Source organism: Podarcis filfolensis (assembly GCF_964270895.1).
Source record: "Podarcis filfolensis genome assembly, chromosome: 18".
Taxonomy (NCBI): domain Eukaryota; kingdom Metazoa; phylum Chordata; class Lepidosauria; order Squamata; family Lacertidae; genus Podarcis; species Podarcis filfolensis.
In genome coordinates, this window is record NC_139622.1 from 12468454 (window position 1) to 12483103 (window position 14650).

The window sequence follows — 14650 nt, forward strand, 5'->3', positions numbered from 1 at the left end:
AAATAAAATGCATATCGCGCCCCAAAGCACTAGGGCTGGGTGATGCACCGTATTTTTCCCTGGAGTAGGTGCCCCCTATTTTTTGAGCCCCAAATTAAGAAATAAATAATTGTGTGTATAAGACGACCCCCAGTTTTAAACTTGGGGGGAAATATAGTCTTATACACGGGAAAGTACAGTATCAATACGTTGTCCAAAACTGGTTGGAAGTCCGTATCGTGACAGATATTGGTTTCGTGATACCTGGCGATATATTGTGAATCGTGATTTGTGCAAGAAATTCACAACGTGGGAAAACCCGCCAGTGTCTCCCCGTAGCTCCACCCTTATTTCAGATATTGTGATATAACAGTATATCGGGATAGTTAGCTGGGGATAGATCGCAATGTTGAAAAACAGCTCCATCCTTATTCTAGACATGATATATCAGTATATATATCATGTATCATGGTGATACATCATGAAGTTGAAAACTATTTCTGTCCTTGTTCCAGACATCGTGATATATCAGCATATTGCAATATTTAAAGGTAAAGGGACCCCTGACAGTTAAGTCCAGTCGCGAACGACTCTGGGGTTAATGGCGCTCATCTCGCTTTACAGGCCGAGGGAGCCGGCGTACAGCTTCCGGGTCATGTGGCCAGCAGGACTAAGCCGCTTCTGGCGCACCAGAGCAGCGCACGGAAACGCCGTTTCCCTTCCTGCCAAAGCGGTACCTATTTATCTACTTGCGCTTTGACGTGCTTTCGAACTGCTAGGTTGGCAGGAGCAGGGACCGAGCAACGGGAGCTCACCCCGTCATTGCGGGGATTCGAACCGCCGACCTTCAGATCGGCAAGCCCTAGGCTCTGTGGTTTAACCCACAGCCCCACCCGCGTCCCTGGAAATATTTAGCTAGTGATATATTGCGATGTCGGAAAAACAGCTCCGTCCTTATTCCAGGCACCGCGATATTTCGACGTGTTGCGATATTTCAGCCTGGCAATATGTCAAAACCTTAGACCAGGCATGGCCAAACTCGGCCCTCCAGCTGTTTGGGGACTACATTTCCCATCATCCCTGGCCGCTGGCCCTGTTAGGTAGGGGTGATGGGAGTTGGAGTCCCCAAACAGCTGGAGGGCCGAGTTTGGCCCTGCCTGCCCTAGACAGACCCACACGCAGAGGGGCCCAGGAAGCCCTCCTTACTTGTCCGGCTTGAGGTCGCGGTGGACAATGCCGTAATTATGCAGGTACTCCAAGGCCAGGACCGTCTCGGCGAAATACATCCTGGCCATGTCCACCGGGAGAGGACCCATGTTTTTCAAGAGGGTAGCGCAGTCCCCGCCTAAGGGAGACAGAGGGGCGGTGAGGGACCCCCGGTCCGGGAACGGGGGGCAGATCCCAGCCGGAGACCGGAGCCCCAATCCCGCCAGTCCCGTCCTGGGTGCTTGAACCCTCGCCGGCAGTCCCAGGATCCCAGGATCTCAAGAGTTGGAAGGGAACCCATGAGGTCATCCAGCCCAACCCGCCGCGATGCAGGAATCTCAAACTTTTGGGGGGAGTCCCTGCCCCCTTGCTTCCTTTAAGCGCACCCCCCTGCGCTATAAAAAGTCGGAATAGTGGTTTGCACAACCAATAATAATAATAATAATAATAATAATAATAATAATAATAATAATTTATTATTTATACCCCGCCCATCTGGCTGGGCTTCCCCAGCCACTCTGGGCGGCTTCCCAAAAAAAATATTAAAATACTGTAATACATCAAACATTAAAAGCTTCCCTAAACAGGGAACCCACAAAGGGAAGAATATAAAATCCAAAGCACATCTGGCGGCGCTTTAATTCAAAACCCAGGTCAAACCTGTCCAATTAATTCAACCTAATTGATTAACTTAATGCAACGATACCCGGTTTTTAAGTCACTGACATACACCCATCCCGGTAATCTCACCCCCAAATATAGCCCGCTCTGACCGGCAGAGCCTCTCTACGTCCCGGGCAAAAAAATACAATAATGAAATAATAATAATAATAATAAATTAAATCGCCTTGTTCCCTGTTTTATTTCAAAACCGTTCGTGGCTGGATTGGAACCCGGGACCGTGGCACGTGCAAAGCAAGGGTCTTGCAACTGAGCTATGGTGGTTCCTTCTGGGAGAAGGAAAACTGTGAGCCTAAACCAGGCGCCCCCAAGCTCGGCCCTCCAGATGTTTTGGGACTACAACTCCCATCAGCCCTAGCTAACAGGACCGGCGGTCAGGGATGATGGGAACTGTAGTCCCAAACATCTGGAGGGCCAAGTTTGGGGATGCCTGGCCTAAACCTTGCAGAATAACCTAAGGCGCTTGGATTGCACCCGGTATGACTCTTCTTCCGGCGGCCAAGCGGGTGCCGGACGTACTACGCCGCCTTTTCCGGGCCGGCGCCTGGCGCTACGACTCCCTCACCTTCGACGTACTCCATGACCATGCAGAGGTGGCGCCGGGTCTCGAAGGAGCAGAACATGCTGACCACAAAGGGGTTTTCGGCGAAGGTCAGGATATCTCGCTCCACGAAGACCTGCTGGATCTGGTTGCGGAGAACGAGGTTCTGCTTATTGATCTTCTTGATGGCAAAGCGCTGGCGGGTCTCCTTGTGGCGCACGAGGTAGACGGCCCTAGTGGGCGGAGCAGAGAGAGAGAGAGATGGGAGGAGGAGGAAGAACGGACGGCGAAATCGAGGGAAGGGAGTTTAATGGGGTGGACTCACTAAATCGGTGCTTTTTTTCTTAAAAAAAGAAAAATATTTAGGGGTGCTCTCGTTTTGATGCCAGGAAACCACCGTTTTATCGATCAAATTGGGGGAAATAAATACAGCAAGTGGACAAAAGGAGGAAGATTCACATCAGACGAGCAAAAAACAGGTTGTATAAATTTAATTTAAATTAAACGATGGCTTTCATCTTGGTATATTGTGTATGTTATTTATGAATTTCAATAAAGTATTTAAACTGGACAGGGGGGTTGTTTAGGAGAGGCAAAACAGGGGTGGGAAGAGTTTGGCCTTTGGGAAAAACAACCCTGCAAGGTAGGCCAGGCGGGGAGAAAAAGGGACAATATCCGAAGGCGAGTGGGGAATTGGAGCCGTTCCACGACACCCCTGCAAGGCAGCCCAGCCCGAGGCAGAGCGAGTGGCCAGATTCGAACCCGGACCACGGCTCTCGCTGTGGCTCCCCCACCCAGGTGACCCAGAAAAATGTCTCCAGCAATATCCCATTATAGACACCCGATTGCGAAACGGAAAACATTAAGGGGAAATAAAAAAAAACCCTCACCCGTAGGCTCCGTTGCTGATCAGTTTGACGGTTTCGAAATCGCTCTCGCACGGGTTCCTGCGAGGAACGGAGGAAGGAGGGCGGCTCTGAGAGGAAGGAGAAGAGGAGGGCAAGACATTAGGACTCATTTGACAGCATTTATACATTTAAAAATATGTGCGTTTGCATATATACAGTGGGGGCTGCGTGACGACAGCCTTAGCTTTCCATGTATATAGTAGGGAGATATATACACACCGTAGTTTTCGCTCTATTGGACGCACCAGACCATAGGAGGGGGAGAATAAGGGGAAATTTTTTTTTCTTGTTCTCCCTCTCAAAAACAAGGTGCGTTCAAGAGCAGGCCTTGCCGCTGCCCCCCGAGCTTGTGGGGCTGGCGGTGGGGGGAAGCGCTGCTATCTGCCGGGCTCCCAAGGCTTGCGGATAGCTGCCCAAAGCCTGGGGCGCGAGAGGGGTTGGTGCGCACTGACCCCTCTCGCTCTCCAGGCTTCAGAGAAAGCCTGCATTCGCCCCATAGGACGCACACACATTTCCCCTTCATTTTTGGAGGGGGGAAAATGCGTCTTATAGAGCGAAAAATACGGTATCTCCCCTATATAAAGGGAAAGGTAAGGCTGTCGTCATGCAGCCCCCACTGTAGTGACACATCGCCTTTCTGGGTCTGTGGAGTTTTCAGACAAATACACAGCCCTTTTTCTATTAAACAAATGTTCCTGTGTGCACGATAAAAATATATTTATTTTATTCATTCAGCCCTAAACCCACAAGTCTCGGTTCACAACATAACATTTATATCTCTCTTATTTGCTCTACCCAACCCTGGAACCGGGTCAAGGCTGCCCACCCACCTCCAAACCCGTTTAAGAGAGGCTCTTCATCTCGAGGTCTTGGGTTCGAGTTCCGCCTTGGGCAAAAGATCGCAGGGGGTTGGAATGGATGACCCTCGGGGTCCCTCCCGATATTGTAGAATCCTACGGTTCTACGATATCAGTAGGGGGAGAGGGCTGGTCTCACCTCAGAGAAGTCGCCCGGGTGCTCTGATCCCGACAGAGAGCCGCAATCTACTTGATCGAGCTGAACAATTTCTGGAGGGGAAGAGAGAAAGAAACAGGAATGAACCCTCTGTCCCCTCCCTTAAATAAATTTCAGGGACTCTGCGAAGCGGACAGTTCCTCGGGTAAAGCACGGGATCCTCGATCGCAGGGTGGCGGGTTCGAGTTCCGCCTTGGGCCTTGGAAAGGGGTTGGACTGGATGACCCCAGGCGCCCCTTACGAAGGAGGAGAGAAATTAGAAGAAAAAGAGGAGCGAAAAACTGCTCCAGCTAAAGAGAAGACACTAAGGCAAACAAGAGGGAAAGGAAGCAGCTGATCGGTAAGCGATCGGGAGGGAGATAAGGGAAGCTAGAGATAAAGGAGGCTGCCTGGGAGCAGGGAGGTAAAAGCCCACGGATTTTCAGGATTTTTGCATTGTGTCGCCCCAAATTCACCATCAGATCACACAGCATGTCCACGGCTACAGCCTGCACCAAAAAAACCACGCACCCACTGTTTCGTGGGGCCGCAATGGGGCAAAAACGTGGTCACAAAGCACGGATCCACATGGATCCTCAGGATTTTTGCATTGGGCTACCCCAAACTCACATGTCTGTGGCCACAGCATGAACCACAAAAATCCTACATCCACTGTTTAGTTCAGAATAATTATTTTCCTTGTTTTCCTCCTCTAAAAACTAGGTGCGTCTTATGGAGCAAAAAATACGGTACATATTTTGCTGTGTGCCAATGGCTTGAGATACCTGTTCGGTCCATAAATGACTATATAGCATATATTCTAGTGATGTATGGAAGTGAGAGCTGGACCATCAAGAAGGCTGATCGCCGAAGAATGGATGCTTTTGAATTCTGGTGCTGGAGGAGACTCTTGAGAGTCCCATGGACTGCAAGAAGATCCAACCTCTCCATTCGGAAGGAAATCAGCCCTGAGTGCTCACTGGAAGGACAGATCCTGAAGCTGAGGCTCCAAGACTTTGGCCACCTCAGGAGAAGAGAAGACTCCCTGGAAAAGACCCTGATGCTGGGAAAGATGGAGGGCACAAGGAGAAGGGGATAACGGAGGACGAGATGGTGGGACAGTGTTCTCGAAGCGGCCAAGATGAGGGAGGCAGTGGAAGACAGGAGGGCCTGGCGTGCTCTGGTCTAGGGGGTCACCAAGAGGCGGACACGACTAAAGGACTCAACAAAAGCATATATTCAACACAAAAAACCCCAGCGGCAATTGGTTGCTGGCAAAGGACATATAAAGGGCCCCATTACCTTGAGGAGCTGAGGGCCGCATCAAAGTGAAATCCGGCCCCGGAGAGTTCCCACCTCACCCCCCGCCTTCCATTTGAAAATCGGGGTCCCCGTCCGCCCCAGTTGCTCACCCTCCAGGGGGTCTTTGGCGAGACCCAGCTGGCTGATGATGTATCTTGGAATATCGGTCTTGATCCCCTGCCCGACTTTGGCGTGTCCTTCAGCAGCTTCCAAGAGATGGTAAAACTCTTCTGGGTCGAATTCCTGTGAAAAAAGGAGGATAAGAAGGGAACGAAGAAGGGAGAGAACGAAGGAGAAGAAGGGTTTGCTTCCAGTTAAAGGTGCATTTCCGGCTGCAATTCCTTGCACACCTGAGAGTCAAGCATAGCTGTCAACGTTCCCCTTTTCTTGCAAGGAATCCTATTGAGAATAAGGGAATTTCCCTTAAAAAAAGAGAAATGTTGGCAGCTATGGAGTCGAGATCCTCCAAACTCGTCGGGTTTGAGGATGCAAAGATAATAATAATAATAATTTCTATACCACGCTTCATCCAAGGTTCACAGGGCGGTTTATAATATACATAAATACATCCTCAGTTGGGAGAGTCTGAGACTCGTCATCTCAGGGTTGTGAATTCGAGTCCTGCTTGGGCAGAATTGTAGGGGGCTGGGGTCCCACCCAACTCTGTGATTTCCTCATAATCATTCACATCAATAATAATAATGAATTTTATTTGTATTCCGGTCTCCCCGGCCAAAGCCGGGCTCAGAGCGGCTAACATCATATAAATAAGACAATATGCATAATACGATATACAATATGCAAATAAAATAACATTCAACATTCATTAAAACAACATAGAATAATATTAAATATCAGCATTTCAAAAGAAATCCACTCAACAGTTACAAGAAGTAATTTCTAAACAACAGCAAACCACAGTGCACAACATAATACAATACGAAATCCGGCGCGTTTCCCCCTTTGGCCGCCCCCATCTGCGCAAAATGCGCGCCACACGCAAGGGAGAAGCGAGGAGGAGGGAGGAGGGAAAAAAGCGCGCGCCCTTCGATTAACGGCCGGCCGCGGGTTCGAGAGACTCTTCTCCTTACCAGGCACTCCAGGAGCCGAGCTGGACGGGAGATGATGATCAGGAATTTCCGGACCAGCTGTTCCACAAAGCGCAGTTCTTCGCTCTCGGAGCGCTCTTGGGCCTGGAGGAGGACCAGAGGGAGAACAGCAGCCGCCATTTTAAAAATCACATTTGGGGGGGGGGGCGGTTGCGTTTATTTTGGCCTCTCGCCGCTTTTAATTTTCCCGAGTCGTTTTCCCAATAAACCTTGCCAAACTCTTGCTTTGTCCTGCTCCCTGACGAGTTATTCGTTTCATTTATTTATGCTGTTTCTACCCAAACTTTCCCCTCCAAGGACTGGATCGCTAATAATAATAATAATAATAATAATAATAATAATAATAAAAATAAATTTGCAGACCGCCCTCTGTCAGTAGATCTTGGGGTGGCTTGCAGCGTAGAAAGGGAGTTCCTTCCAACTCTTCTAGGTTTGTTTTAATAATAATAATTTTTTTTATTTATACCCAACCCTTCCCGGTTCAAAAACCAGGCTCACAACAAATTTAAAACACTTAATTATAAAATACAGTATAAAAACATGAATAACAATAAAATTCAAAAATCAAAAATCAAATTAGGGGAAATGAGCTTTAGAATTTTGAATTAACTTTGTAATGAATGATCTTAGAATTTTGTACTATTTTATTGTTGTTAGCCGCCCTGAGCCTGGCTTGGGCTGGGGAGGGCGGGATATAAATAAAATTATTATTATTATTATTATTATTATTATTATTATTATTATTATTAAGGTTTGGGGGGGTTCCCCTCTGCCAGCGATTCCTGGGTTGGGATGGATGACCGCTGAGGGTCCCACTCACGTCTCGGAGCATCTTCTCCAGCTTCTCCTGCAGCTCCGCGAAGTAGCGGGAGGTGACGAGGGCCCCCCGCGACTTGGAGAGGCAGTCGCGCGCCAACTCGATGATCTGGTGGTGGATGAAGCCCAGGACGCCGTCGGCCAGCGGCAAAGTGTTGCTGGGCGATAAGTTGGCGATCGTCTCCGCCAGACGCTCCTCCATCTGTGCCGTGGCCTGGGGTGGGGGGACAGGACAAGGTGGGTGGGACACCGTCCGAAACAGAGGGGGCCAGGAAGAGAGACCTACCCCACTTTCCCGGCCGAGACCCGAGTTCGAATCGTGTGGAATTACGGGACGGCGCTTTTACTGACCTTCGGGAACCGCTCCTTGTAGACGTGGTTCATCATCACAATCTCGTTGTCGAATGTCCCGCTCGTCCGGCCGGGGCTGTGGAGAACGGGGGGGAGAAAAAAATTGAAAAATTGGCTGAAAAATTGACAAAAAAAGCCCCAACCCCACCAGCAATCTCGGGTGTAAACCCTCCAGATTTCTCTTTCGTAAAATTCTTTTTTATTCCCTTTTCCAAATGAGTTTAATACAATTTATCGCAATCGGGTTTCCTCGCATAGAACGGAACGTCATGAATAAAACCATTGTAATAAAATAATGAATAACTCAGAATGACTCAAAACTAATAAGAAAACACGGATTATTTGAAAAGTATTTGCGATGACCAGACGACGTTTGTAGGTTTGCAAGAAGCTCTGCGAGGAATAATGTTAGAATTCTTGCAAAAATGAAGAAGGAGACGGGATAGGTTGAAAACATAAAGGCAATATTAAGTTAGGAAATGCGTAAGAAGTGAATAAGACGGATTCGCTGTTGGCGCTTTCGCTACGGAACGGCTTTGTGAGAAGCGGCTGGTAAACGGAAGCAAAGGAAGGAAGAAGAAACGGCACAAAAGGAAAAGGGACGCGGCTGGAGGAGGAAAAGCAGCCGCCGCTCGTTTTTAGCTACAGATCTGGGATAATTTCAGGAAGAGAACAGCAATGATGATGATCATGATAATAATAAAAGATGATAAAGTAACAAAGGGCGCAGACTCTTGCATGGCCTCTGAACTTGCGTCTCCTCCCCTATAGCCCTTCGCCGCTCACTCCATTCCTATACACACACACACACGATTTATTAATTTTATAATAACCCCCCCCAAATCAAATAATCACATTCAAAAATTTAAAGCATAAATCTTGATTGACTTCCCTCCCCTCCCCTTCCTGGTTCCATTATTTTACACTTAATTCACGCATGTCTTTAATCTCTTATATTCTCAACCTCGGCCCTCCAGATGTTTTGGGACTACACTTCCCATCCTCCCTGACTGCTGGTCCTGCTAGCTAAGGATCATGGGAGTTGTAGGCCAAAAGGGCCGAAGGTCAAGGAAGCCTGTTCTTAACCTACAACGTTGCAAACCTTACACCACTCACTCCATTCCAGCCGCCCCCCCAAAAACGGAGCCCGCGGTTCGGAAGCGCGTCCTACCTGAGGCTCCGGGATCGGGGCCGGAAGTAGGGCGAGCGTCGCCCGTCCTCGGCCGCCACGCTCTCGGTGCTGCGGAAGTGTTTGGAGAGGAAATGGAGTTCGTCGGGAGTGGGCTGGTAAGGGAGTTGGTGGAGGCGCTCGTGCGAGGAGGAGGAGGAAGACTAGAGAGAGAGAGAGAGAGAAGGCCAAGCGTCAGGAGGAGGAGGCGGGCGATGAGATCAGGAGCACCCATGGGTGCTCAGCTACCCAGCACCCACACGGAAAATCTGAATCGCCGTCCTCGGGACGGAGGAGCGAGCGGAAAGACTGAGAACGGGGAGGGCAGAGGAAAAAACAGAAGCCGGGATGCGATAGGAGTTACACAAAACAAATGAAATACAGTGAAAATCCCTGAAACGAGAAGTAATGGACTGGAAATATTATCTTATCGAAATAAGATCATCAGCAGTAACATCTATTTTTTTAGAAAGTTTTTTATTTATACAACAAGTTTTTTGAGGTTTTTTTGCCTCCGGCCCTCAAAAGCTTTGGCAACAGGGAATGTGGCCCCCGGGGTGAAATAACATTCCCCCCCACCCTTCCTTAAGCTACTTTAAAAAACACACATTTTTAGAAAACGGAGAGATTTGGCAGTGGCAAGAAAAGACTCCCACTTTGGGGCATTTGTTTTATTTCCTATGCTGTCCTCAGGGGTGTTTTATTGACGTTTTATTGATTTAATACGCTGTAAACCGCTTTGAGGTTTTTCATAAAAATATAAAGCAGTATAGAAATTAGAAAAGTAAATAAATAAACAGGGGTGCCTTCCAATTCCGCCGTTTTAGGTCTCGGCTGCGTGTCTAACCCCACCCAAAAAGCAAATGGGCGCACAGATCCTGGCAGTGCTGTGGGCTGACACCTGCGGAACTCCCCGCTGCAGGAGGAAAAGACCCACTTACTGAGACGGTGGAGCTGGGCGTGTTGGTGCCATAGCCGGAGGAGGGCAAGGAAGCCAGAGACCACCTTCGGCCGTCAGCCCTGGAAAGGGAAGAAGGAGAGCAGTCGAGTGAGTGGTTTCAGTAAATCCTTTTCATGCAACGAGAAGAGAAACCGATCCGAATAAAAGCAAAGAGGGGGGAAAACAAAACTGGAAAACGAAAAAAGTAGAAGCAAACAGAGAAAAATAAAGGACTTTTCTGCCTTTCTGTTACATAAAAGAAACATTCGCTCAACAACAATAATAATTTTATGATTTGCACCCAACCCATCGGATTGGGTTTCCCCAGCCACTCCGACCTGATCCTAACTGATCTACTTGGTTAGGAAATCCCGAAATAGATCAATTCGTTTTCCCTTCTACGCAAAAAGCGCAAGAGGGGTTCTCTCGGTTTCAGTTTTTCTCTAATCCAGAGTATCAACTCCAGTAACTCCAGCCGCCGTTCCTCCATGATTAAATGATAGGAACTCCTTCCACCTTGGAGGCGCGGGATCTATAAAGTTCCATTTCCGGAGTGGCTGGCGACGAAACCAAAGGGCGAATAAAGTGGTTTTGGAAGCGCCAATCACCTGTCAGTCCGAGGAGCATGGCTGGGCCAGGAATTGATGGCGCGTCATCCGGAAAAAGAGAAATTTGGGGAGAGGAAGACAGAGAGAGAGGGGGGGGGCAGCCAAGAGGCAAAAGGTGAGACTTCAAAACGGAAGCAAGGTACCTTTCTTCCAAGACCCTCCCTTCCCAAATTCGGGATATGCCTTTGCATTTAGCAGAAGGGATTTGCCAAGTTGTGAGGGACCCCCAAAGGCCATCCATCCCAACCTGGCGAAAGAACCCATGAAGGCAACGCCTGGAAAGTTTGGAATCTCCCCAAGTTTGGAATCTCCCTACGCGTGAAATAGTGGCAGAAAAGGGAAAGGGGGAGAGAGAGAGAGAGAGAGAGAGAGAGAGAGAGAGAGAGAGAGCAAAGGTGCTGCTCAGGGAAGGATGGTTCAGTGGTTAGAGCAGCCGAAAGACCCCAATTCTCAGGCTCCGGATGGGACTGGGGAAAGGCTCCCCCCTCCCCAGCCGGCTTTCCCTCCTCCCCAAACCCAGTTGTTCCGCAGCCTGCTGCCCTGCAGACTTGCTTCGGCCAACGCCACCCCTGGCGGGCGGGACTCCTACCTGCGGGCAAAGGGGAAGCTGGCCGACGTGCCGGAGGAGAAGTTGCGGGGGCTGTCGAGGGGGCTGCTGCTGCTGGCTGCAGAGAGGGGGGAAAACAAACCGCCCTTAGCTGCGCTTGCTCGGGGTTGGGATAGATGACCAGGGGGGTTCCCTTCCAGCTCTAAAACTCCTCATAAGGTGGCAAAGGCTCCTGGGTGTTTTAAACAGAGGCCTGCTCTCAGGAATCTATTTTTCTGCCATTTTTTAATTTATACTTTTCAGATTTACGCACAAAACAGGGACGTCCTATTCCACACCCTTAAACATTTCTCCAGCGAAAACAGAGACATCCTTTTCTCTCTCTCCAGTTTTCTTTGGAAGAGATGCATTGTGCTTCCTTTTTCATTCGTTTTGTCTCGTTTTAAACTTTTGCTGTGTGTTGATTTTCAATCCAGAAAGATTAATTTTTAAAAATGATGTGTAAAGCATAACGCAATTAAATTCGGCGCTCCTGCAACAGGGATGCTGTTGCTGATGGATTGGATAAATAAACAGAGTATTTTGGGGGGGGGCTAGGAGGAGCCCTAGGGTGCCCCCGCTTTCTGCACCCAGCTTACCTGTGGTCACCGAGAGCGGGGAGAGGGGGCGGGAGAGGGTGGGCGATGGGGTCCCCACCACCAAACTTTTCCGGTTGCTCCGTCGACAGCTGGAAGCAAAGACAGACACGCGAGGGTTAATTGCAAAAGTTATTTCAGGGGGGAGATCCCACCCCCAGAGAGGCAGCTGTCAGCACCCTTCACAGATCTAATAATAATAATAATAATAATGATGATGATGATGATGATGGAACCTCCAGCTGCAGAGAAAGTCTACCCGGATTCTTAGCTTTCGGCCAGAATTTGTAAATTTCAAACCCCTATTCCACTGCCCGTACGTCGCAGGCTGGTTCTCAGCACAAAGTTCCAAAATAAAATCACAAGTGAACATTTTAATAATTATTCAAAAGTGTGTCTTATTTGGAGCTGTCAAGGGATCCAAACACATCTGTGTCCAAGCCACATGAAATAATTAAAGCAACTGGCAATTAATTAAATGTATGAACCGCCCTATGCCCACACCCGAGAACATCTGTGTCCGAGATAATGAAAATAATCAAAACAATGGGCAGTGCTAACGTCTGCAAACTCGTGGAAAAATACACTCCCCCGACAAAAGACCCTGCCCACAAATATAAAAATCAAAATTAACACCTAATGTTGAAAAGCAATTCGCGACGGCAGCTTTCAACAGTCTAACAGTGGCAGCCTGGAGCTACGATTGAGATTAGAATCAAGGTCTCCCTGCTGAGAATTACATTGCCTGTAAATAATTCTGTGGGTTTTTTATATATATACAGTGGTACCTTGGTTCCCAAATGCCTTAGTTCCCAAACGCCTTGGTTCTCAAACGCCAAAAACTCGGAAGTGAGTGTTCCGGTTTCCGAACGTTTTTCGGAAGCCGGACGTCCGACGCGGCTGTGGCTATCGTTTCCGGGGGGCCTGCGCCAATCAGAAGCCGCGCCTTGGTTTCCGAACGTTTCGGAAGTCAAACGGTTGACATTGGTACCTCGGGTTACATACGCTTCAGGTTACAGACTCCTCTAACCCAGAAATAGTGCTTCAGGTTAAGAACTTTGCTTCAGGATGAGAACAGAATTGTGCTCCGGTGGCGCGGCAGCAGCAGGAGGCCCCATTAGCTAAAGTGGTGCTTCAGGTTAAGAACAGTTTCAGGTTAAGTACGGACCTCCGGAACAAATTAAGTACTTAACCTGAGGTACCACTGTAAAAAGGTCAAGGGACCCCTGACCATTAGGTCCAGTCGTGGCCAACTCTGGGGTTGTGGCGCTCATCTCGCTTTACTGGCCAAGGGAGCCGGCATACAGCTTCCGGGTCATGTGGCCAGCAGGACTAAGCCGCTTCTGGCGAACCAGAGCAGCGCACGGAAACGCCATTTCCCTTCCCGCCGGAGCGGTACCTATTTATCTACTTGCACTTTGAGGTGCTTTCGAACTGCTAGGTTGGCAGGAGCAGGGACCGAGCAACGGGAGCTCACCCCGTCATTGTGGGGATTCGAACCGCCGACCTTCTGATCGGCAAGTCCTAGGCTCTGTGGTTTAACCCACAGCTAGACTAGAGCAGAACAAATGGAATAGAACCCCGACACCCTAACTTTCTGCAAGATGTCCGTCTCTGGCGCGATGCCCGGTTACATCACAGGGTGCTGAGGGCACCCCAGGGCAAGCAGGGCCGGCTGTTGTCCGGTTATGTAACCGCCGGCGGGGAGAAGGGAAGGGGGAAGTCGGGCGCACAGGAAACCGACGGGACGCAGAGGCTCCCTGCGGGTTCCGGCCCTTGCCAGAATTGGCACCCAAGCGCCATTTTGCACCCAAAGCGGTCGCTCCCCGGACCCCTTTAATTTGAACAGCAAAGAATTGGAAAGGCGATAACATCCCCACCAAATGGCAGGCGGAAAATGACAGGATATTTACAACTCACAGGGATGACAGGGAGAAGATGAGCGACATTCAGTGAATAAAGAATGGGCAGTATTTAAAGAATATATTAAAAATGACTGCGATAGTATCCATCTCCTGGCAGACCTAGAATGAATCTTGAAAGACAGAGAAAGTATACAATAAAATCTTCTTCTTAATAAATGGGAAAGGAAGACGATGACAATGAATTGTGTACAGATCAGCAAAATGTAAAACGACACAATGAGGAGAACCGGAAGTTGGTGTTTGTGGTGTAAGTATGTTGAATAATAATAATAAGAATAAGAATAATAAGAAGAAAAATAATAATTTATTATTTATACCCTCCCCATCTGGCTGGGTTTCCAGTGTGTTGAAGTGTGTATCGTATGTGTTGTACGTACTATGTTAAACGTTATAAGTTATATGTAAACTGAAGTTAACTGATGTATAATAAAGGTTATTTTAATTTATATAAACTCTAACCCGATGGCTGCCATTAATTTGATTCTGCATTGATTCTAGAATGTGTTTCAATTACTTGACAGTGCGATTTTGTGTACGCTGTGCTATTTTTACCTGTTCTTAGCAGCTCTGAGCCCGGCTTTGGCCGGGGAGGGCGGGATACAAATAAAAATTTATTATTATTATAAAGAGAAACATGCATTCTAACCACTGAGCCACGCAGCCCCTTCCCGACATTTGGAGGAAGGCGAAAAGAGGGAAGATCAAATCGGCTGCGTTGCACAGAGCACAGCAGCTGCCAGGGCCTTTCTTCGTCAGCCGTGCAAACAGGAAACGGAGGCTCTTCCTCTGCGGATCTTGGCCTCTCACACACACAAGCGGATCCCAGTTGTTTCGGGGGCAAAAGCAGTAGTGGCGCCCTGCTGTTGCCAAATGCACAGGCCGCCCCGGCGCTTCTGCTCCCGAGGGTTGCCAACATACCGAGCCCATGTTTCCAAAGCGTG

The 14650-nt window shown here is 48.8% G+C and overlaps 1 protein-coding gene across 8 annotated transcripts in view; it reads right to left on the reverse strand.

Moving 5' to 3' along the window:
- Positions 1–14650, reverse strand: part of MAST3 (microtubule associated serine/threonine kinase 3) — a 51576-nt gene that overhangs the window by 15498 nt on the left and 21428 nt on the right. For 4 of the 8 annotated variants that reach the window (XM_083594356.1, XM_083594360.1, XM_083594358.1 and 1 more), the window contains 13 exons: positions 11788–11876; positions 11192–11267; positions 10603–10623; positions 9996–10074; positions 9058–9218; positions 7887–7962; positions 7540–7749; positions 6702–6803; positions 5721–5853; positions 4312–4382; positions 3298–3383; positions 2432–2640; positions 1186–1324 (listed from right to left, as the gene is read on the reverse strand). In XM_083594356.1, the coding sequence (XP_083450482.1) occupies positions 1186–1324; positions 2432–2640; positions 3298–3383; positions 4312–4382; positions 5721–5853; positions 6702–6803; positions 7540–7749; positions 7887–7962; positions 9058–9218; positions 9996–10074; positions 10603–10623; positions 11192–11267; positions 11788–11876 (1452 nt within the window). The remainder of the gene's footprint in view (positions 1–1185; positions 1325–2431; positions 2641–3297; positions 3384–4311; positions 4383–5720; positions 5854–6701; positions 6804–7539; positions 7750–7886; positions 7963–9057; positions 9219–9995; positions 10075–10602; positions 10624–11191; positions 11268–11787; positions 11877–14650) is intronic. The other 4 variants (XM_083594362.1, XM_083594357.1, XM_083594359.1 and 1 more) reach the window with 1 other exon arrangement.